The sequence below is a fragment of the Macaca nemestrina genome, chromosome 10 (assembly GCF_043159975.1).
Source record: "Macaca nemestrina isolate mMacNem1 chromosome 10, mMacNem.hap1, whole genome shotgun sequence".
Taxonomy (NCBI): Eukaryota; Metazoa; Chordata; class Mammalia; order Primates; family Cercopithecidae; genus Macaca; species Macaca nemestrina.
Window position 1 is genome coordinate 21,798,220 of NC_092134.1, and position 23,670 is coordinate 21,821,889.

Genomic DNA, 23,670 nt, shown 5'->3' on the forward strand with positions numbered 1-23,670 from the left:
GAAAACAGGAGTTAGATCATCAAGGACCATCTTAGAGGTCTGCTTATTTACATTTTCATACAGAGTATATACAGTATCTTCAAAATTATTATCATCTAATTGTTAGACTACAGAATAAATTTTGAGATGTCTTTGGAGTATTAGTTTTTCTCAGTATCTGTTTCAGTAATTCTTTAAGTGCCAGTTTTCAGAGTGTGACATCCCTGTTAATTCCACAGTACTAACTTCTAAAGTTGCTAAGTGTTACATCGACAGTGTGATAAATAGGTAGTTAATCCAGTCGAGTTTGTTTTTCATATTTAGAGATAGCTATTTTTTCATCTGCAAATTACTTGTATGCTTTTAAAGTGAAAATTATGTAAAAAGATGCCATTCATGAAGGCTGGGCTTAATGTCCGCACGCCTGTAATCCTAACATTTTGGGAGGCTGATGAAGTGAGAGGATCGCTTGAGCACTGGAGTTTGAGATTAGCCGGGACAACATAGCAAAACCCCATCTCTACAAAAAAATTTAAAAATTGGCTGAGCATGTGGCATGTAACTGTAGTTCTAGCTCCTTAGGAGGCTGAGGTGGAGGATCACTTGAGCCCAGGAGGTAGAGGCTGCAGTGAGCTGTTATTGTGCCACTGCGCTCCAGCCTGGGTAGCAGAACAAGACCCTATCTCAAAAAAACAAAGATGCATTCAAAGAAGTCTTGCTTATATCCCAGTCCTGTCCACCTGTGTCTTCCCTCATCCCATCATCTGTAGGGGATCATTACAATTTTTTAATTTATCCTTACATGTTTACTTTTGCACATTTACATTTGTTTATTTTTTAAAAATAGCTTTATTTAGACATTATTCACATACCATGAAATTTATCCATTTAAAGTATACTGTTTCATGATTTTTAGTATAATCTTAGAGTTGTGTAGTCATCACCACAATCAACTTTAGTACCTTTTAATCACCACCAAAAGAAACTTTGTACCCTTTGGCAGTTACTCCCCTTCGCTCCCCTCTTTCCCCCTCCTCCATATAGCCTAGGCATACGAATCTTATTTTTCTTCTCTACAGATTTACCTATTCTGAATATGTCATTATAATAGTATCATGTTATGTGTAGCCTTTTGTGACTGGCTTCTTTCACCTGTGTTCTCAAGGATCATCCATGTTGTGACATGTGATAGTATTTCAACCTTTTTTTTTTTTTTTTTGAGACGGAGTCTGGCTCTGTCACCCAGGCTGGAATGCAGTGGTGTGATCTTGGCTCACTGCAACCTCCACCTCCCAGGTTTAAGCGATTCTCGTGTCTCAGTCTCCCAAGTAGCTGGGATTACGGGTGTCTGCCACTACACCAGGATAAGTTTTTGTTATTATTTTTTTGAGATGGAGTTTCTCTCTTGTTGCCCAGCCTGGAGTACAATGGTGTAATCTCGGCTCACTGCAACCTCTGCCTCCTAGGTTCAAGCGATTCTCCTGCCTTGTCCTCCTGTGTAGCTGGGATTACAGTGGCCTGCCACCACACCCAGCTGATTTTTGTATTTTTAGTAGAGACAGGGTTTCACCATGTTGGCTAGGCTGGTCTCGAACTCCTGACCTCAGGTGATCCACCCGTCTCGGCCTCCCAAAATGCTGGGATTACAGGCGTGAACCACGATGCCCGACTTAACACTTAAAAAAAAAAAAATTTTTTTTTTTAACCTTTTTTTTTTCTTTTTCTTTTTTTGAGATAGAGTCTCACTCTGTTGCCCAGTCTGGAGTGCGGTAGTGGGATCTCGACTCACTGCAACCTCCACCTCCTAGGTTCAAGTGATTCTCCTGCCTCAGCCTCCTGAGTAACTGGGATTACAGGCATGCACTACCATGCCCAGATGATTTTTGTAGTTTTATTAATAGTAGAGAAAGGAATAGCTGGGCGTGGTGGCTCACGCCTGTAATCCCAGCACCTGGGGAGGCCGACGTCGGCAGATCACGAGGTCAGGAGATCAAGACCATCCTGGCTAACACAGTGAAACCCCGTCTCTACTAAAAATACAAAAAATTAGCCAGGTGTGGTGGCAGGCGCCTGTAGTCCCAGTTACTCAGGAGGCTGAGGCAGGAGAATGGCATGAACCTGAGAGGCAGAACTGACAGTGAGCCGAGATGGCACCACTGCACTCCAGCCTGGGCGACAGAGTGAGACTCCGTCTCAAAAAAACAAAAAACAAAAAACAAACATAGTAGACAAAGGGCTTTGCCATGTTGGCCAGGCTGGTCTTGAACTCCTGGCCTCAAGTCATCCACCTCCTTCAGCCTTCCAAAGTGCTGGGATTATAGGTGTGAGCCACTGCTCCTGGCCTAAATATACCACTTTTACCTATCATCAGTTGATGGACATTTGGGTTATTTCCTTTTTCTGGTAATGAGTAATGCTGCTGTGGACATTCATGTACAAATTTTCATATGAGGCTGGGAGCAGTGGCTCTTGCCTATAATCCCAGCACTCTGGGAGGCTGAGGTGGGCAGATGACTTGAGGTCAGGAGTTTGAGACCAGCCTGGCCAACATGGTGAAATCCCATCTCTACTAAAAATACAAAAATTACCCTGGCATGGTAGCGTGCACCTGTAATCCCAGCTATTCAGGAGACTGAGGCAGGAGCATCTGAATCGCTTGAACCCGGGAGGCGGAGGCTGCGGTGAGCTGAGATCACGCCACTGCACCCCAGCCTGAGTGAAAGAGTGAGACTATCTCAAAAGAATAAATAAATAAATTTTTTTTTTCATGTGGCCTTAGATTTTCATTTCTCCTGAAGAGGAATTGCTGTGTTGGAACTGCCAAACTTTTCCAAAGCAGCTGCATCGTTTTGTATTTCTTTCAGTAATGTACAAGTGTTCCAGTTTCTCCATGTCCTTATAAATAACCGATACTGTCTTTGGTTTGGGTTTTGTCCATTCTTGTGGTTATGAAGTGTTATTGTGGTTTTTTGTATTTTTGTTTTGCTTTGAGATGAAGTCTCACTCTGTCGCCCAGGCTGGAGCAACCTTCGCTTCCTGAGTTCAAGCAATTCTCCTGCCTCACCCTTCCAAGTAGCTAGGGCTACAGGCATACGCCACCACACCAGGCTAATTTTTGTATTTTTTGTAGAAATGGAGCTTCTCCATGCTTCTCAGGCTGGTCTCGAATTCCTGAGCTCAAGCGATCCCCCTACTTCAGCCTCCAGAGTGGCTGGGATTATAAGCGTGCACTACTGTGCCTGGCCCATTTTTGTATTTTTAGTAGAGACGGAATTTCACCATGTTGGCCAGGCTGGTCTTGAACTCCTGACCTCAAATGATCCGCCTGCCTCACCTTCCCAAAGCGCTGAGATTTTAGACGCGAGCCACTGTGCCCAGACTATAGGTTATCTTTTTACTTGCTTGATGGTGTTCTTTGTAACACGGTTTTTAATTTTGATGAAGTTCAATTTATCTGTTTGTTTTTTCTTTTCTTGCTTGCACTCCTGATGTCATATCAAACAAAGCATTGCCTAACACAAGGCCACAGAGATTCACCCCTATGAAACTCCCATAAAACTCCTATGAGTTTTATAGGTTAGCTCTTAACATTTAGGTCTACAATCTCTTTTGAGTTAATTTTTGTATATGATATGAGAGTAGTGGTCCAGGTTTTTCTTTTTGCTTGTGGATATCCATTGTCCCTACCTCATTTGTTGAAAAGACTCCTTTCCTCTTGTTTATTTGTTTTTGAGATGGAGTCTTGCTGTCGCCCAGGGTGGAGTGCAGTGGCGCTATCCCAGCTCACTGCAACCTCCGCCTCCCAGATTCAAGCGATTCTCCTGCCTCAGCCTTCTGAGTAGCTGGGATTACAGGGGTGTGCCACCACGCCCAGCTAATTTTTGAATTTTCAGTAGAGACGGGGTTTCACCATGTTGGTCAGGCTGGTCTTGAACTCCTGACCTTGTGATCTGCCTGCCTCCTAGCACTCTGGGAAGCTGAGAGGCTGAGGTGGGAGGATCACTTGAGCTCAGGAGTTTGAGACCAGCCTGTACCATTAAGCCTGGCTAATTTTAGAATTTATCTTAAAGTATAAAATGTGAATCCAGTTTATCTTGTTCTAAATGACTAAGATGTTTTAACCAGTTTTATTAGTCTGTAATTTACATACAACAAAATGCTTATCTTTTTATGTTTACATTTTAATGAGTTTTGACAAATACATTTGCTCATGTAACTACTTGCTTCATCAGTGAAGATGGAAAACATTGTGCCTGTTCCTCTTCTCTGTCCAACTGTACTTTATTACCACTAGCTCCAGTTAACCAGTGATCTACCTTCTTTTCCTGTAGATTACATTTATCCTCTCTAGATTTCTTTTTCTTTCTTTTTTTTTTTTAGATTTGGGTTTTTTTTTTTTTTTTTTACTTAAAGAAAAATTTTTATGGAAACGTCTCATTATATTGCCCAGGCTGGTGTTGAACTCCTGGGCTCAAGTGATCCTTCCACCTCAGCCTCCCAGAGTGCTAGTATTACAGATGTGAGCCACCTCAGCCAGCCCCTAGATTTTTTTTTTAATAAATGGAATCAAACAGCATATAACAGGGATGTTCAATCTTTTGGCTTCCCTGGGCCACACAGAAAATACACTAACACGCTGATGATAGCTGATGAACAACAACAAAAAAATAGCAAAACTTAATAATGTTTTAAGAAAGTTTATGAATTTGTGTTGGGCCACATTCAAAGCCGTCCCAGGACGCAAGTTGGACAAGCTTGGTATATAATTTCATATATGTGTCCTAAACAGTGTAGTAATTTGAGCTTCATGTTAATATCAGCTTATTCCTTTTTTTGTTTGTTTTTGAGATGGAGTCTTGTTCTGTCTCCCAGAATTGGTCTGCAATTCTATTGCCTCAGCCTCCGAAGTAGCTGGGATTGCTGGCACGCGCCACCATGCCTGGCTAATTTTTGTGGTTTTTTTTTTTTTCTTTGTTTAGCAGAGACGGGGTTTCACCATGTTGACCAGGCTGATCTCAAACTCCTGCCCCCAAATGATCCACCCACCTTGGCCTCCCAAAGTGCTGGGATTACAGGCGTGAGTCACTGCGCCCAGCCAGCGTATTCCTTTTTCTGCTAAGTAGCATTTCATTTTATGATTATACCACAGTTAATTTACCCATTACTAGTCGATGGGCATTTGAGTTATTGCCAGCTTGTGGCTATTATGAATGAAGCTGCTGTGAGCATTTGTGTACAAGTATTTGTGTTTTTATTTCTTTTAGTTAAATACCTAGAATTGGAATTGCTGAGGTATGGTAAGTGCATATTTTATTTTTTTTTAATTTATTTTATTATTATTATTATTTTTTTTAATTTTTTTTTGAGATGAAGTCTCACTCTGTTGCCCAGGCTGGAGTTCAGTGGCGTGATTTCAGCTCATGGCAACCTCCCCCTCCCGGGTTCAAGCAATTCTCCCGCCTCAGCCTCCCAAGTAGCTGGGATTACAGGCATGCACCACCACGCCTGGCTAATTTTTTTGTATATTTAGTAGAGACGGGGTTTTACCATGTTGGCCAGGCTGGTCTGGAAATCCTGACCTCAAGTGATCCACCCGCCTCAGCCTCCCAAAGTGTTGGGATTACAGGTGTGAGTCACCACACACTGCCTGGTAAATACATATTTCAATTAATAAGAAATTAGCAAACTTCCAAAGTGATTGTATCATTTTACATTCCAGCTGATCAGGTTCATATGCAAGTTCCAAGTGTTCTGCATCCTTGCCAACTCTTGGTATTGTCTTATCTTTTTAATTTCAGTAGGTCTAATGGGTGTCATAGGGTTACCTCACTGTGATCTTAAATGTGCATTTCCCTGATGATGACTGATGAGGAGCACCTCGTCATGTGTGTGTGTGTTTTTGGCTGTCAACCTTTTTTTTAGTAAATTTTTCAAATCTTTTTTCATTTTATTTATTTATTTATGAGATGGAATCTCACTCTGTTGCCCAGGCTGGAGTGCAGTGGTGCCATCTTGGCTCACTGCAACCTCTGCCTCCCAGGTTCAAGCAATTCTCCTGCCTCAGCCTCTCAAGTAGCTGGGATTACAGGCATGCGCCACCGTGCCTGGCTAATTTTGTATTTTTAGTGTAAACAGGGTTTCACCATGTTGGTCAGACTGGTCTCTAACTGCTGACCTCAAGTGATCTACCCGCCTCGGCCTCCCAAAGTGCTAAGATTACCGGTGTGAGCCACTGTGCCCGTCCTAACGTTTCTTTTTGTCTCAGTGTTTCTGGCTGGGTGCAGTGGCTCATGCGTGTAATTCCAGCACTTTGGAAGACCAACCTGGATGGATCATTTGAGCCGGGAGTTTGAGACAAGCCTGAGGAACATGACAAAACTCTGTGTCTGGAAAAAAAAAAAAAAAAAAAAAAGGAAAAATTAGCCAGGCACAGAAGCATGGTCCCAGCTATTTGGGGGGCTGAGGTGGGACAATCGCTTGAGCGAGGTTGTGAGGGGTTTGAGGGGTGATGGAGGTGAGATCGAGGCTGCAGTGAGCTGAGATTGCACCACTGCACTCCAGCCTGGGCAATAGAGCCAGACCTTGTCTCAAAAAAAAAAAAAAAAAAAAAAAAAAAATCATGTTTCTTTTCTTACTGTGAAAAGTAAAGTTACTACTTTTAGTAAATTATTTTAAGTTATTTATATATTCTGGTTACAAGTCCTTTCTCAGATACAGGTATTGTGAATATTTTCTCCCAGTCTGCAGTTTTTTTGAAGAGCCAGTATTGTTAATTTTAATGAAGCCTTATTTATCAAGCTTTTCTCTTAAGGTTCATGCTTTTTTGTATCATAATAAGAAATCTTTTACCTACCCTAGGTTATGAATGTTTTTATGGTTAGGTGTATGGTTGATTTCAGTTAGGTTTTGTGTAGGGTGTGATGTAAAGGTCGAGCTTCATTTTCTCCACCATAAATATTTACTCGATTTCTCTGGCACCAGCCTCTGTTTTCCATTGATGGCTTTATTTTTTTTTTCTCTTTTTGAAATCTTGTCACCCAGGCTGGAGTGCAGTAGTGTGACCTTGGCTCACTGCAACCTCCACTTTCCGGGGTCAAGCGATTCTGCCTCAGCCTCCTGAGTAGCTGGGATTACAGGTGCCCGCCACTACAGGCCCAGCTAATTTTTTTTTTTTTTTTTTTTTTTTTTTTTTAGATGGAGTCTCACTCTTTTGCCCAGGCTAGAGTGCAGTGGCCGGATCTCGGCTCACTGCAAGCTCCGCCTCCCGGGTTCACGCCATTCTCCTGCCTCAGCCTCCCAACTAGCTGGGACTACAGGCTCCTGCCAGCACGCCTGGCTAATTTGTTTGTGTATTTTTAGTAGAGACAGGGTTTCACCATATTGGCCAGGCTAGTCTCGAACTCCTGACCTCAGGTGGTCTGCTCGTCTCGGCCTCCCAAAGTTCTGGGATTACAGGCATGAGCCACTGTGCCCAGCTTTATCGAATTCAGTTGACCATATATGTATATATGTATATTTGTGAACTGTTTCGTTGTATTGATCTTTGTATATATCCTCATGCCAATTCTCTCGTTATTGCTGTTACTTTGTAATCAACCTTTAAGTCAGTTCATATAAGTCTCCCAGTTATATTCTCATCAAAATTGTTCTTATTCTGCATTCTTTGAATTTCCAAATAAATTTTAGAATCAGCATAGGATTGTGCACTGAATATTTGTATCAGTTCTGAGAGAAATATCTTCACAATATGGAATCTTCATTGATGTCATCATATACTGCTCCATTTATTTAAGTCTTAAGTTTCACCAGTGTTTTCTAGTTTTCTTTGTATCAATTTTGTGCCACTTTCTTAAATTTATCCCTTAGTATTTCATCTGTTTTGTGCTGTTGTGAGTGATGTTTTAAAAACTTCTGTTTGTTTATTTGTAAATAGAGATGCACTTGATTTTTTAATTTGATCCTGTATCTTGATGCATTGGTAAGCCCACTGTTTCTGGCAGTCCTTTAAGACTTAAACATACAGTCATGATCTAATCACCATGTTGGTGGTGTTTTTTTTTTTTTTTTTTGGCCTTATTGTACTGGTGTGTTACTGAAAAAAGCATGAGATTTTGCCATGCTTCCATTCTTAGGGGTGAAACTGTCTTTCACTATTAAGCATAGAGTTAGGTGTTACTTCAGTTCCTGATTTGCAGAGAGGTGGGTTTTCTTTTTGATCATGAATGGTTGTTGGATTATGTTCAAATACTTTTTTATCATCTACTAAGTATATCATATTGACCAGGTACAGCGGCTCATACCTGTAACCTCAGAGCTTTGGGAGGCCAAGGCAGGAGGATCGCTTGAGGCCAGGAGTTCAAGACCAACCTGGGTGATATAGGAATACCCCATATCTACAAAATAATTTTAAAATTTGCTGGGTGTGGTGGCACACACCTGTAGTCCTAACTACTTGAGAGGCTGAGGAAGGAGGATTGCTTGAGCCCAGTAGTTTAAAGCTGCAGTGAGCTGTGATTGCACCACTGTACTCCAGCCTGGGTGACAGAAGGAGACCCTGTATTTAAAGTGCAAGTGTGTGTATATGTGTGTGTGTGTGTGTGTGTGTGTGTGTGCATGGATAGACAGATAGATAATAATGTAATTCCATTATGGTCATACAAACTGTTATGAAATGTCATTTTATCATATACCAAGTGTCCATTTGTGGTTGAATTTGTTTCTGGATTTTTCACTCTGCTTCACTAATCTAATAGGACTACCTTCTCATCCACTCACTGCCAAGACTGATTTTTTTGTTTTTTCAGATTACTTTGAATTTTGTTTATTTTTCCATATGAACTCTAAAATTACTACTAAAAAAATCAGTTGCCTTTTTAAAACCAGGTGATCTTTAAAATATATCTTAGGCTGGGCCCGGTGGCAGGCACCTGTAATTCTAACTACTTAGGAGACTGAGGCAGAAGAAGAATTGCTTGAACCTGGGAGGTGGAAGTTGTAGTTGAGCTGAGATCGTGCCCCTGTACTCCAGCCTGGGTGACAGAGCAAGACTCCCTCTTTAAAAAAAGAAGAAAAAAAAAAAAAATCCCACAGAAAAGATAAATCTTTTTACAATTAATTTGTTCCAATTAGGGTCCAAATCAGGCTTGCAAATTGGATTTGTTTATGTGTTGACATCTTTTTTTTTTTTGTGATTGTTTCATATTATGGTAACTTTTTTTTTTTTTTTTGAGATGGAGTCTTGCTCTGTCGCCTAGGCTGGAGTACAGTGGCACAATCTCAACTCACTGCAACCTCCTCTTCTGGAGTTCAAGCAGTTCTCCTGCCTCAGCCTCCCAAGTAGCCCAGCTTTTGTATTTTTAATAGAGATGGGGTTTCACCATGTTGGCCAGCCTGGTCTTGAACTCTTGACCTCAAATGATCCACCCTCCTCGGCCTCCCAAAGTGCTGGGATTAGAGGCGTGAGCCACCACTCCCAGCCTTGTGGTAACTTTTTATTATGAACGTTTTGAGACATTAATAACCTAGGCCAGTCATGTTTCATTCTACCCATTGTCTCTTAAGCTATATGTCCACTGGATTATTTTGAAGCAAATTCTAGACATTGCATCCGTTTATTCATCAACATTTTAATGTGTATCTTGAAGTCAGTTTTGGTTTTGTTTTTTGTTTTTGAGATGGGGTCTCGCTTTGTTGTCCAGGCTTGGAGTGCAGTAGTGCAATCATAGCTCACTGCTGCTTCGAATTCCTGGTCTCAAGAGCTCCTCCCTCCTCAGCCTCTCAAGCAGCTGTGACTACAGGCACATGCCACCTTGCCAGCTTTTCTTGTCTTGTCTTTCTTCTTCTTTGTTTTTTGTCTGTTTTTTTGAGACAGAGTCTCACCATCTTGCTATCTTGCCCAGGCTGGTCCTAAACTCCAGGGCTTGAGATATCTTTCTATCTCAGCCTCCTAAAGTGCTGGGATTACAGGCCAGCACTTTAGTGGGGTGCTGGATGAGCCATCACACCCAGCCAAGTGATAGGTTTTTTTGTTTGTTTTTTGAGACAGAGTCTAACTCTGTCACCTGAGCTGGAGTGCAGTGGCATGATTTCAGCTCAGTGCAGTCTCGACCAATTGGACTCAGGTGATCCTCCCAAGTAGCTGGGACTAAAGGTGCATGCCACCATACCTGGCTAATTTTTGTATTTTTTGTAGAGACAAGGTTTTGAATTCCTGAGCTCAAGCAGTCTGCTCACCTTGGCTCCCAAGGTGCCAGTATTACAGGCGTGAGCCACTGCACTCAGCCCTCATAGTTTTAATTATAGTTTTTCCCTTAGTTTTTGTCTTCTTCGTATCTTTGTACAATCCAACTTGTCGTGTATTTTTTTTCCCACCATCTGAATTTTGCTGACTGTATCCCTGTGTTGATATTTAAAGTAGACTTCTGTCCCCTGTAATCTTTGTAAACGGATAGTAGATAATGGAGGCTTGATAAGATTTTTTTTTTCCCGTGTTTCACAGATGTATGTACTTTCAGTGAGGAGTCATGTAGTGTAACCAGTCTTTTTCCTGATAGGAGTAGCCAATGAGTTCCTAGATGTTTTACCTATCCAGGAGATAATATTTCCCTTTAGTGCCTTACTTTTTTTGTTGTTGTCTTTTAGCAGCCATTGATGATAATTGTCTAGCCCAAGATCCATTATTTCCTTAGGGGTTACAGAATGGTGACATTCTTTTTCTTTCATTCCTTCTTCAATTATTACCTGGAATATTTTTATAAAGAAAAACTTTACCATATCCAGCTGTTTGGTTACCCTGAGGAAGAGTAATTTAAAATATTAATCATTTCCCTTTTTAAGGCAGTCTTCAAAATAATGAGTTGGTTTTCTGTTGTCCTCCAAAGGTAACCAATGAGATGGGTTTTTTTTGTTGTTGATTCTTATTGTCAGTATAAACTTAGGGATTTTTTTTTTTTTTTTTTTTTTTAATTTTTTGGAGACAAGGTCGCTCTGTTACCTAGGCTGGAGTGCAGTGGGATGATCTGGGCATACTGCAGCCTCACTTCCCAAGCTAAGGCAATCTCCCCACCTCAGCCTCCCAAGTAGCTGGGACTACAGGCGAGCACCACCATGCCCGGCTTAATTTTTGTGTGTTTTATAGAGACAGAATTTCACCATGTTGCCCAGGCTGGTGTCGAACTGCTGAGCTCAAGCAGTCTGCCTGTATCAGCCTTACAAAGTGGTGGGACTACAGGCATGAGCCACCATGGCAGGCCAGAATCACAATAAACTTATAAATTAACTTGAGAAGAAATGATTGATGTCTTTATGATGTTGAGTCTTCCTGTTCAAGAACAAAGTATACCTTCAGTAGCATATTAAAGTTTATCCTTGGCTGTATGCGGTGGCTCACGCCTGTAATTCCACCTCTTTGGGAGGCGGAGGTGGGCAGATCACCTGAGGTCAGGAGTTCGAGACCAGCCTGGCCAACCTGGTGAAACCCCGTCTCTACTAAAAATACAAAAACAAGTATTAGCCAGGCATGGTGCTCCCCTGTAGTCCCAGCTACTCCAGAGGCTGAGGTAGGAGAATCGCTTGAACCCAGGAGGCAGAGATTGCAGTGAGTCAAGATTGCACCGCTGCACTTCAGCTTGGGCAACCAAGCGAGACTCTGTCTCAAAGAAAATAAATAAATAAAAATAAAGTTTATCCTTAAGGTTTTGTACATTTTTTTCAGTGTATGCCTTAGGTAGGTTCTTTTTTAATGTTAATGTAACCCAGGGACTTCTCTTCCATTGCATCTTCTAACTGATTACTTATGAAGTACCACATATGAAGGCTACTGCTGTCTGTATGTTAGTTTTTACCCTGCTCCTTTACTAAATTCCAATCCTTTGAGGTGTTGGATAAAAATATTTTTAACATTTTTCAAGTAACAGGCAGAGTCAAGGACTTGGTTTCTTTTCTTCCCCTCCTGTCCCCTCCCTTCCCCTTTTTTGAGACAGGGTCTCACGTCTTCACCCAGGCTGGAGTGCAATGGTGCAATCATGGCTCACTGCAGCATCTACCTCCCTGGCTGAAATGTTCCTCCCACCTCAACCTTCTGAGTAGTGGGGACCATAGATGCACAGCACCGCGGCTGGCTAATATTTTTGTATTTTTTGTGGAGACAGGGTCTCCCCATGTTGCCCAGGCTGGTCCCAAACTCCTGAGCTCAAGCAGTCCGCTCACCCTGGCCTCCTAAAGTGCAGAGATTATAGGCGTGAGCTATTGCACCTGGCCTGAGGATCATGTTTTAACATGAAAATTGGTGGAGACGCACGATATCTAAATAATAGCACCATAGTATACTTGACTAGCTTTTTAATTTGTTTTAAATATACGGGAAGGTAATAAGTAACAAAGTAATAATAGTGAATAGTTTAAGCTCAGTTAGTGAGCATAATTGAACAAACTTTCATTTGATAAAAGTGATAGTTTTCAGTGGCTTTTTGTCTACCAAAAGGAGGTGCTTTTTAAATACATGCATCCAAGATAAAATGTAGAAAAATTTTCAGGTTTACTTTTCTACATAGATAAAATAATTTGTAACGACCTCTCCCAAATTTCAGCAAGTCAGTGAATGTTTAGCCACAAATTTGCAGTTAATTATATAATCAGTTCTTAGGATTTTATGAACAAGTTCTATATTCTTTGTGGCTTATACCTAGTTGTAAGCAGTCATTCCATAATTCTTTTCCTGAAGTGGCTTGGTTAATGCCACACCAGAAATAGGTCACAGACAATAGTGCTGTAAGAAATGTGTGAGGAAAGAGGCACATGGAAAGTAGCTAGCTTGTGCTGGAGGAACTGGAAAATAACCTCACATTGGAGACGACAGTTGAGCTGAATTCTTAACTGGAGTTGTAACAGGGAGAGGCCCTTACACGCAGACCACCTGTGTGGATTAAGATAAGACATAGAGTAGTCTTTTAAAAGAACTATTATTTAGAAACCTGCTATATGCTACATGGTGCTGTGTTATACTGGGTTTGAGAAAGAATGGGAAGTGTTACAAGGATTCGGTGGTAGGAAATGAGGAAGATAGAAAGTTAGTGTTGGATCTGTTTTGGCTCTTTGGTCATACTTTTGTTTTTCTCAAAATGAATGCAGTGCCTGTCCCAGAAAATATCATATGAGAAGTGATTTCAAAATGCTGTAAGAGTCTGTTCCAGGGACTTGATCAAGTCTGAGGGCCATGTGAGAATGTCTCTCTGAGGAAGTTGCTTTCAAGCTGACACCTGAAGGATAAGGCAGAATTATCCCAGCTGGGATTTGGGAACTGGTGTTTGAGACTGAGGACTAGCATGCATGATACGCAGACAACCCAGAGTGGCAGAAGTGGGAGTGGTATGAGATGGCATCAGAGACGCAGATGCAGGGTCAAATCATTCAGAGCCTCCTAGACCATGTGAACACATGTATTATGCTGTGGAGATACTGTTTAATAGGCAGTCTGCTTTTTTTTCTGCAGTACCAAATATGCCCCAACAGCGGCAAGACCAGCATCATCAGAGTGCCATGATGCATCCAGCGTCAGCAGCGGGCCCACCGATTGCAGCCACCCCACCAGCTTACTCCACGCAATATGTTGCCTACAGTCCTCAGCAGTTCCCAAATCAGCCCCTTGTTCAGCATGTGCCACATTATCAGTCTCAGGTAAGGCTGGTAGGGCTAACTCTTAATTTTTGTACCATTTAAAAAAGCTTTTAATATGGTAAAGGGATTTTCCTTTATAATTTTTGCTTTTGTGTGATGGTAGGGTAGATAGATAAGGACTTGGGGACCCTTTTTAATATATATTCAAAGGTTACTGATCATTGTAACAGGTTCAGAGGAAACAGCCAAGAAAGATTTGAGAGTTTACAGTTGTTTCTGGAAATCTGGAAACCATGGAGTTAAAAATCTTAACTAAAGTCCGCTTGGCTCTATTTGCAGTATTGATGTTCTTTCTTTATTTTTTGTTTGAACACAGCATCCTCATGTCTATAGTCCTGTAATACAGGGTAATGCTAGAATGATGGCACCACCAACACATGCCCAGCCTGGTTTAGTGTCTTCTTCAGCAACTCAGTACGGGGCTCATGAGCAGACGCATGCGATGTATGGTAGGAAGCACTTTGTTTGTCTTTTCCAGTGTGTGTGACTCTTCTTAATTTAAGTTTCTGAAAACATACTCTAAGAATAACCTGACCTTTTATGACATTGAGGGTCAAGAATCTGAAGGAAAAGATGAACTCGTTTCTTTGCCTGACTTGCTTTATAAGTCTTGGCAAATAGTTTCTACTTCTGTACCTGGTCTTCAGATCTCTCTCCTGCTTTAACTAAAATGTAATGATGTTTATAATGGCAAAGCATCTTTGTGGAGAAAGGTACCTTTCTCCTCTTCCTCATCAGTATTATGCTTTGGTATATCCTATGACGTGCAAGAGAATTTTATAATAATAAAAGCATAAAAGCGTTTTCAGCATGAAAACATTCTGCTTCACTACTTGATCTGTGGGTCACGGGCATTCGTTTTTTTGTTTGTTTTTGTTTGTTTGTTTGTTTTTGCTGTTTGTTATAATGATAATGCTATGTTTCTACATCATGCTGTATTTTAAGTGGTTGAATATTATGTAATATTAGATATATTTTAGACATGATTCACACTTTATAACCAATGTAAACAGAATGCTGAAATGAAAATGAGAAGTATTTTATGTAAAACTAAGCAGTATTTATATGTGACAGTAATAAGCAAAAACCCATCTTCATTTTGTGACTAAACAGAAAAATTTGTGTTGATCAACTTAGCAGCTGTCTAAAGTACCAAAATAACAGATTTTTCACTGTTGATAATTTAAAATTAAATGTCCACTTGTATATCTTATGATATAGAATTAATGGATTGCTTCAAATGTTTTTCAGAATATGCTTTTAAATAGTACTGATTTCATTAAGATGTTTTGTTCTGAATATTTCTGAGAACTGTAGTGTCATTTAGTTTTCCTATTTGCATTTTTGGTTTTTTGGAGTAGGGGATAATTTTGGTTTATTTGTACAGTTGAAAAGTGTACTGCTATGAGAATGAGATTACAGTTACATGCAGCTACATTGACATTTCATTTTTAAAACCTCTTTTAAACTTTTTGAAATACTAAGAATATAAAATTTTTATTTTTTAAGTTTAGATGTCCTGAACAAGTATGTCTAGGCAAAACTGAGTTATTTAAGAATTTACAGGCTGGGCACAGTGGCTCATGACTGTAATCCCAGCACTTTGGGAGGCCAAGGCGGGTGGGTCATGAGGTCAGGAGATCGAGACCAGCCTGGCCAACATGGTGAAACCCCGTCTCTACTAAAAATACAAAAAATTGGCCGGGTGCGGTGGCACGCGCCTATAGTCCTGGCTACTCAGGAGACTGAGGCAGCAGAATTGCTTGAACCCAGGAGGCAGAGGTTGCAGTGAGCTGAGATCGCACCATTGCACTCCAACCTGGGCGACAGAACAAGACTCTGTTTAAAAAAAAAAAAAAAAAAATTTACAGATTTCAGGCTGGACGTGGTGGTTCACGCCTGTAATCCTAGCACTTTTGGAGGCCTAGGCGGGCAGATCACCTGAGGTCAGGAGTTCGAGACCAGCCTGGCCAACATGGTGAAACCCCGTCTCTACTAAAAATACAAAAATTAGCTGGGTGTGGTGGCAGGTGTCTGTAATCCCAGCTACTTGGGAGGCTGAGGCAGGAGAATTGCTTGACCCCAGGAGGTGGAGGTTGCAGTGAGCCGAGATTGCGCCACTGCACTCCAGCCTGAGCGACAGAGTGAGACTCCATCTCAAAAAAAAAAAAAAAGAATTTACAGATTTCTGGCAAACCCTCTTCTTTAGACATTACTACTTTTCATATCACCTCTGTCCTTTTTAACAGAGTGTTAAAAGTTTTAACATTCTGTAGGTTAATGAGAATAGGACTTGGGCAGCAGCAATCATCCTTCCTATTACCTGTAACCCACAGCTTATGCTTTCTTCCTGGAGGTTCTTGTCTGTCATAAAGACTCACTGCTGATAGGAATTTGTACATCATCAAAGGTGTTTAGTTTTATAAAACTTAAGCCCAGTCTTAATTTCCCACATTATCACCTTCAACTTTTTATTGTGGATTTTACATTTTAAATAAAAAATTGTGTGATTGCTACATTTTGGAAAACATTTTTTTCAAGAAGCCCATCCGTAATTTAATTGTAAAAGATACTGACAAACTGACTTGGTTTATTATTTTGGTTATGACTCCATGTCATTTGACTTGTCTTTAGTTGTCTTAACCAGGACTTCATATGCGTGAAAAGGCACGATTGATTCATCATGCTGGCTTTTATGCAACTTGTATATATTTTAACAATTTTCCAGTTTGCTAAAGGCCTAGGTTAAAAGTTCATTATGATTGTTTGTACATTTCTGGTGAATACATCATGATTTAACAAGTGGAAAAACATCTCTTTCCTTCCATTTTTTGGCATGCTCCCCTTGGAATCAGATGTGAAACTTTTGAGCTAAAATTTCCATTGCATTTGGAGAGTAGATATTTGTGTACCAATGCTTTTGAGACATTGTAGCAATAATACTGTAATGTTAAGCAGAATCTTTCTTCCCATGTGTTCATTCACTGCCAACATCTGGCTTCATCTTTTGGATGAATGTTCATTTATTTTGAAACAGCCTATAGGGTAAATACTGTGTTTGAGGTACGAATAATTTTCATAACTACTTCCCAGAACATGTCCATTTGAAGAGCAGTGGGGCCTTAGACCCTAAAGTCCATTTATGTGTGGGCAAATAGGAAATGTTGCAAATAAAACACAGCACTAGATCTAAAGTCCAGTGAAATCTGGAACGAACTAGTCATTAGAACCAGTTATTTCATGCCAGGAGAAGGTTACTCAGCCAAACATGAACTACTCTCCTGCAGTTTACACAGGTGGTATTTAATTGCTGTCTGTGTGGAGGCAGGCTAGGAGCAAGGGTGTGGATTTATTGTGATTATCACTAGTTAATCAAGATTCCCTTTGGGGTGCTTAAGACCCTAAAAAGGACACTAGGAGCTGGGCATGGTGGTTTACACCTGTAATCCAAGCACTTGGGGAGGCTGAAGTGGAGGATCGCTTAGCCCAGGTGTTCAAGACCAGTCTCGGCAAGATGGGGAGATCCCATCTCTACCAAAAAAAAAAAAAAAAGAAAAAGTCTAGTCATGGTGGCATGTGCCTGTAGTCCTGCCTACCCGGGAAGCTGAGATGGGAGGATCACTTGAGCCCAGGACTTTGAGGCTACAGTGAGCTATGATGGCACCACTGTAATGCAGCCTGGGTGACAGAGCAAGACCCTGTCTCTATTTAAAAAAAGAAAACATCAGAAGGAATTGTTTTGTTCTATGCCATCATAAGCCATAATTTAATCTGCTTAAGCACATTCTTCATTAAATCTTCAGTGGTTTATTTGAATTATTAGACTTTCAAAGCCTTATTATATCAAATATAAACAAAATTTGAAGTACATTCTTATAAACTATAACAAACTTACATAGAAGTGTTAATTTTATACTCATCTTCCCTGAAGGATTTATATTTTATAAATATATTAAATATATTGCCATAAATTTTCTCAAAGGAACCAAATACTTTGAGTATGAATTGTGCTTTTTTTAAGCTACATCCTATCTAGGTTTTTAAAACATTTAATGCAAACAGAACGTACACCCAGATGTTGGTGACAATTTTATGTCACCTTTTCTCATTCATTGTTATGGCCATAGCCAAAGGCATTGAAAACATAAGACCACTAATGACTGCAAAATGAAATCCTGATTATTGTTTTTAAATTTTTAGTATGTTTAATACAAATATGCTAACATTACTGAACAGTTAAATTGATCAAATAGGAGAGTTATTTATTACATTCTAAAAAATTATTGACCTTGTACTCTTTCTAGCTATCTTAGAAAGGGCTTTTGTCAAAAACCTCATCTCTTTGATGTCTTTTGTTTTGTTTTGTTTTGTTTTGTTTTGTTTTGAGATGGAGTCTCGCTCTGTCGCCCAGGCTGGAGTGCAATGGCGCAATCTTGGCTCACTGCAACCTCTGCCTCCTGGGTTCAAGCAATTCTCCTGCCTCAGCCTCCTGAGTAGCTGGGACTACAGGTGCCTGCCACCATGCCTGGCTAATTTTTATATTTTTAGTAGTGATCGGGTTTCACCATGTTGGTCAGGCTGGTGTTGAACTCTCGACCTCAGGTGATCCACCCACCTCAGCCTCCCAAAGTGCTGGGATTACAGGTGTGAGCCACTGCGCCTGGCCTCTTTATCTAACTTTCATCATTGCCTCTACCCCATCCCTTCTAAGAAGTTACTTTAATTTTTTTTTTTTTTTTCCTATCACATCTATCACATCTATTCTTTTTTTTTTTTTTTTTTTTTGAGACGGAGTCTGGCTCTGTCGCCCGGGCTGGAGTGCAGTGGCCGGATCTCAGCTCACTGCAAGCTCCGCCCCCCGGGTTTACGCCATTCTCCTGCCTCAGCCTCCCGAGTAGCTGGGACTACAGGCGCCCGCCGCCTCGCCCGGCTAGTTTTTTGTATTTTTTAGTAGAGACGGGGTTTCACCGTGTTCGCCAGGATGGTCTCGATCTCCTGACCTAGTGATCCGCCCGTCTCGGCCTCCCAAAGTGCTGGGATTACAGGCTTGAGCCACCGCGCCTGGCCTCTTTTTTTTTTTTTTTTTTTTTTTTTTTTAAAGGCAGTTTCACTCTGTCGCCCATTCTGGAGTACAGTGGCATGATCTTGGCTCACTGCAACCTCTGCCTCCCAGGTTCAAGTGACTTTTCTGCCTCAGCCTCCCAAGTAGCTGGGACTACAGGTATGCGCCACCACAACCGGCCAATTTTTGTATTTTTAGTAGAGACGGGGTTTCACCATCTTGGCCAGGCTGGTCTCGAACTTTTGACCTCGTGATTTGTCTGCCTGGGCCTCCCAAAGTCCTGGGATTACAGATGTGAGCCACCACGCCCAGCCTCACATCTACTCCTCTAATTCATCTAATTTTGTTTTATGGTGATAAAGAGTAATAAACTTTTCTAACTAGGGCCATTAGGAAGAGTTAGATCCAGAATCCTGTTTTGGTTTGTTTTTGGTAGTTTAATGTAGATTAGTAAGATAAGTAAGAAAATACAGTAAGTAAAAAAAAAAAGTGAAAAGCATCCATAATCCCTCCACCTGACAACTGCCTTTTAACATTTTGTGTGTATCCTTCCAGGTGTATTTAAATTCACTCATATGCCCTATCCCTTTATGCAGACATGTTTTAATAAGAAATGATAATATTCATGTTTATATTTTTGCAATGTTCCTAAAGTTTTGGATCCATTGCTAGATGATCTTTCAGGATAATGACATCTCCATTAGTAATGTTTTGCAAAATTGTGTGTCTATTGAATTAAACTTGGTAAATATTGTTTCATTTTGGTACATGATTTATATCAAGGTTGTTCAGTAGAATGCCATGTTGGTCTTTTTATTAGATAATTATTTTATTCCTTTCACTTTTAAGCAAGTCAGCATGATAACTTGACACCTAAGCTAAGTACAGAAGAACAGTGTCTTCCGCTTTAGTTCTTTCTTTTAAAATTCTGTAACAATGTTTAAAGTGCTTGTCATCTCTTATAAAAATAATTATGCATGAATACAAAAAGAAATTACTAATATGTCAACCTTTCCAGAAAATTCGGAAAATGCACACCTCAAAAGGCTAATTTACCTTTCTATTTCCCAAATTCAGCATGTCCCAAATTACCATACAACAAGGAGACAAGCCCTTCTTTCTACTTTGCCAGTGAGTTGGGTTTTTTATACTAATTTTTAATTGTACAGTAAAACACTTTTTAAAGAATACATGTTAAGGGTGTAGACTTGTTGAACAGTATTTTCCTTGTGCCAGTCAAATTATTGAAAGTATTTATATCTGTAAATAATTCAGTTTTTAAAATGGAAATATAATGCAGTTTAGTAAGAAGGCTGGAGTTAATGAAAAATGGAGTTGTTTCAGAAATCAATTTTTGCATACCAAGCAAATGTGACTGGGAAATGCCTAATAATTTCCTTGTTCAGAGAAACTTTTCCTAAACAGCTTTATACATGCACGCACGTATACACACACACACACACACCAAGCCACAAGCTTAGTATAAACTTAAAATGTTTGTTTATATTCTGATAAGAAGAAATTTATGCCTACCAGGATTTTTAATTGAATAGGATTGATGAAATACTAAGGGAAAAACTTTTCAGTCCTGTGCATGGCTAAAGGTTTTAAATATTCAGGAAGGGCCGGGCACGGTGGCTCACACCTGTAATCCCAGCGCTTTGGGAGGCTGAGGCTGGTGGATCATCTGAGGTCAGGAGTTCAACACCAGCCTAGCCAACATGGTAAAACTCCATCTCTACTAAAAAATGCAAAAATCAGCTGTGTGTAGTGGCATGTGCCTGTAATCCCAGCTACTCGGGAGGCTGAGGCAGGAGAATTGCTTGAACTCTGGAGGCAGAGGTTGCAGTGAGCCGAGGTCATGCCACTCCAGTCCAACCTGGGTGGCAGAGCGAGACTCTGTCTCAAAAAATAAAATATTCAGGAAGCAGACCCCTCAGGATGTCTTGAACTCTTAAGCACAAGAGATCATGACCTCTCAGGTCATTATCTTGGACAGCACGGGTCCCCTCTCCCCACCTGGCAAAAAGTACAGAAATGGTTGCTCCTTCATGGAGAAAGTCTGGGCAGAGCTTTCTTTTGGAAATGAACTTGTAAGGTACATTTTTCCTATTGGTAGGGCAATTTGTAAAAATAAGGGCCGGATGCGGTGGCTCACGCCTGTAATCCCAGCACTTTGGGAGGCCGAGGTGGGTGGATCACTTGAGGCCAGGAGTTCGAGAACAGCCTGGCCAACATGGTGAAACACTATCTCTACCAAAAGCATGGTGGCGCGCACCTGCAGTCCCAGCTACTTGGGAGGCTGAGGCACAAGATTTCCATGAACCCTGGAAGTGGAGGTTGCAGTGAGCCAAGATGGCACTATTGCACTCAGGCCTGGGCAACAGAGAGAGACTCTGTCTCAAAAAAATAAAAATAAAAATAAGGCTAGTCTCTTGGACTTTGGTATTTAAATAGAAAGAGTACTAATATTTGTAGAAATCTTTTAGAAATTTGTGCCATTAATATTGTCACCTTGTATGAAATATTGTATTCTAGAGGATATTAAGGATTCAGATTTTATGTTAGGTACAACATTTTGAGTTATTTTGGGGTGACTCAATGTCTGACTCTACTAAATGCCATATTAGCATTTAAAATGCATTTGACCTTAAATCTTTGTTAATTATACCATGACTTGGTATCCAAAAATAAACTGATACATACATACATACATACATATGTATATGTGTGCATATATATATATTATTTATTTGGTGCTAGGAAATGTTAAATTTAATCCTTTAATAGATGCTCTTTAAAAAGGAGTCTTGCTGTATGTATATACTATTAAAGGGGAAACTATGTGATTGTAGTGTCTAAAAGGTAGTGTCAATCAGTGATGTTATTATGTACTCAATTTGAGGTCTCAAATGTAGTTATCCTCACCATCTTACTGTCTCTGTTAGTAGTTTGGTGTCGTTTTCCTGGTAAGTAGCTGAAAGGTCCTTAATCATTACACCTAAGCCTTAATTGCCTTAGCACAACTTCCCTTAAAAGGGAGTATCAGTACTTTTTAAAAGAAACTAACAGTTGGGCTGCTAATTTAATTTGCTGCTTCATTTTCCCCTGTTCTAAGCCATTTTGTGATGGTTTGGTCAAGTTGCCTTTTATTCCCCTTTTGGAGTTTTCAGCTTTCCTTCACTTCCCTTTTTCTGAATTTAACATCAAATTTACAAGTTGGAAGATTTTGTTTTATTTTTAAAGTTTGGCAGTGCTGGTGATCTCTTATGACTTGTGCATCCAAAGTCAAAATGACAAAACCTAGTAACAAATTAAACACACAGCTTTATGTACTGAATTTGCTTCAGTGAGATCACAGCTGAGGAAACTAGTTGTGGAATGTGGTTAGTGTTATTAAGGATTTTTGACTGATCATATATTTAGAATCTTAAATATTTATGTCAAGGAACACTGAGTGGGAAACTTCTGGACTATGTCTGGACCAAAGAAGCCTATGTCTTTGATTATCTTTAATCCAAAAGATTTTATGAAGACTTCTTAAGTTTTATAAATAGAAGTTTAACTGATGAATAAATCAGAATTACAAAGAAAATTCACTTTATTTTTAACATCTCTGGGATCTTTAGCCAGAATGAGCATGTATAACAAAAGCAGTGAAATAATATGCATGGGTCAGAACCCACGGCCCTTCCCGCTGCACTCTCCTTTTCCCTGACTCTCCTGTGTTTTTTCCTTGTTTACCTTATCTTGGTTCCTTTTATTATTATTATTATTTTTTTGAGATGGAGTCTCGCTCTGTCATCCAGGCTGGAGTGCAGTCGCGCAGTCTCGGCTCACTGCAACCTCCGCCTCCTGGGTTCAAGCAATTCTCTGCCTCAGCTTCCAGAGTAGCTGGGATTACAGGCGCCTGCCACCACGTCCAGCTAATTTTTTTGTATTTTAAATAGAGACAGGGTTTCACCATCTTGGCCAGGCTGGTCTTGAACTCCTGACCTTGTGATCACCCGCCTTGGCCTCCAGTTCCTTTCTTGTCTCTCTTGTCTTCCAAGCTATTTTTTTCATTGACTTAAATTTTCTTCCTACCCCACTTTGTATCACTCTTACTTAACTGGCCTATCAAGGAGCCGAACTGTATTTTTGTTATGAGTATTGATTTAAAGTATAAGTTTCACATTTCTCCCAATTTATTATTATTATTTATTTATTTATTTATTTATTTATTTGTTTGAGACGGAGTTTCACTCTTGTTGCCCAAGCTGGAGTGCAATGGCGTGATCTCAGTTCACTGCAATCTCCACCTCCCGGGTTCAAGCTATTCTCCTGCCTTACTCTCCCAAGTATCTGTGATTACAGGCGCCGCCACCATGCCCAGCTAATTTTTGTATTTTTAGTAGAGACGGGATTTCCCCCTGTTGGCCAAGCTGGTCTCGATCTCCTCGCCTCAGGTGATCCTCCCACCTCGGCCTACCAAAATGCTGAGAAGGGAAATATTTCTAATTAACTTTTTAAATTTTGTTTGCAATATGTGATACATATTTTACACATCCTTTGTGATTTTTGTTCATCTTGTTTTTAATCAATGCCTTGCAGTTTACTGGTATTTAGGTAGGGAAAGGATTTTGTTTTTGTTTTTTTAAACAAAGCCTATGTGCATTCACTCAGCTTGAGTATTTGTGCTATGCATGCAGATTAGCTATAGATCAGAACACTGTATTATAGTCTTTAAATATTGGTAAACTTAAATTGCAGAGATGCCTTTTAAAAATGCATAGTAAAAATATTTCATCTTTACTTTTCTCTTCAAATGATTTCAAGATTTTTACATTTTTCCAGTTGATGAATAACTTAATTATGAGACTTCATGGGCATAATTATTTTCTATATTTATTGTTACTTTTTAATATTCTTAGTACTTTGCTTAGAAGGTAATTAAACGTGAAATTTACAACTTT

At 40.1% G+C, this 23,670-nt stretch overlaps 1 protein-coding gene across 19 annotated transcripts in view; it reads left to right on the top strand.

Moving 5' to 3' along the window:
- Positions 1-23,670, top strand: part of LOC105493406 (ataxin 2) — a 155,411-nt gene that overhangs the window by 123,052 nt on the left and 8,689 nt on the right. For 9 of the 19 annotated variants that reach the window (XM_071071074.1, XM_071071076.1, XM_071071082.1 and 6 more), the window contains 4 exons: positions 5,244-5,276; positions 13,469-13,653; positions 13,970-14,102; positions 19,793-19,846. In XM_071071074.1, the coding sequence (XP_070927175.1) occupies positions 5,244-5,276; positions 13,469-13,653; positions 13,970-14,102; positions 19,793-19,846 (405 nt within the window). The remainder of the gene's footprint in view (positions 1-5,243; positions 5,277-13,468; positions 13,654-13,969; positions 14,103-19,792; positions 19,847-23,670) is intronic. The other 10 variants (XM_024796463.2, XM_024796464.2, XM_071071072.1 and 7 more) reach the window with 3 other exon arrangements.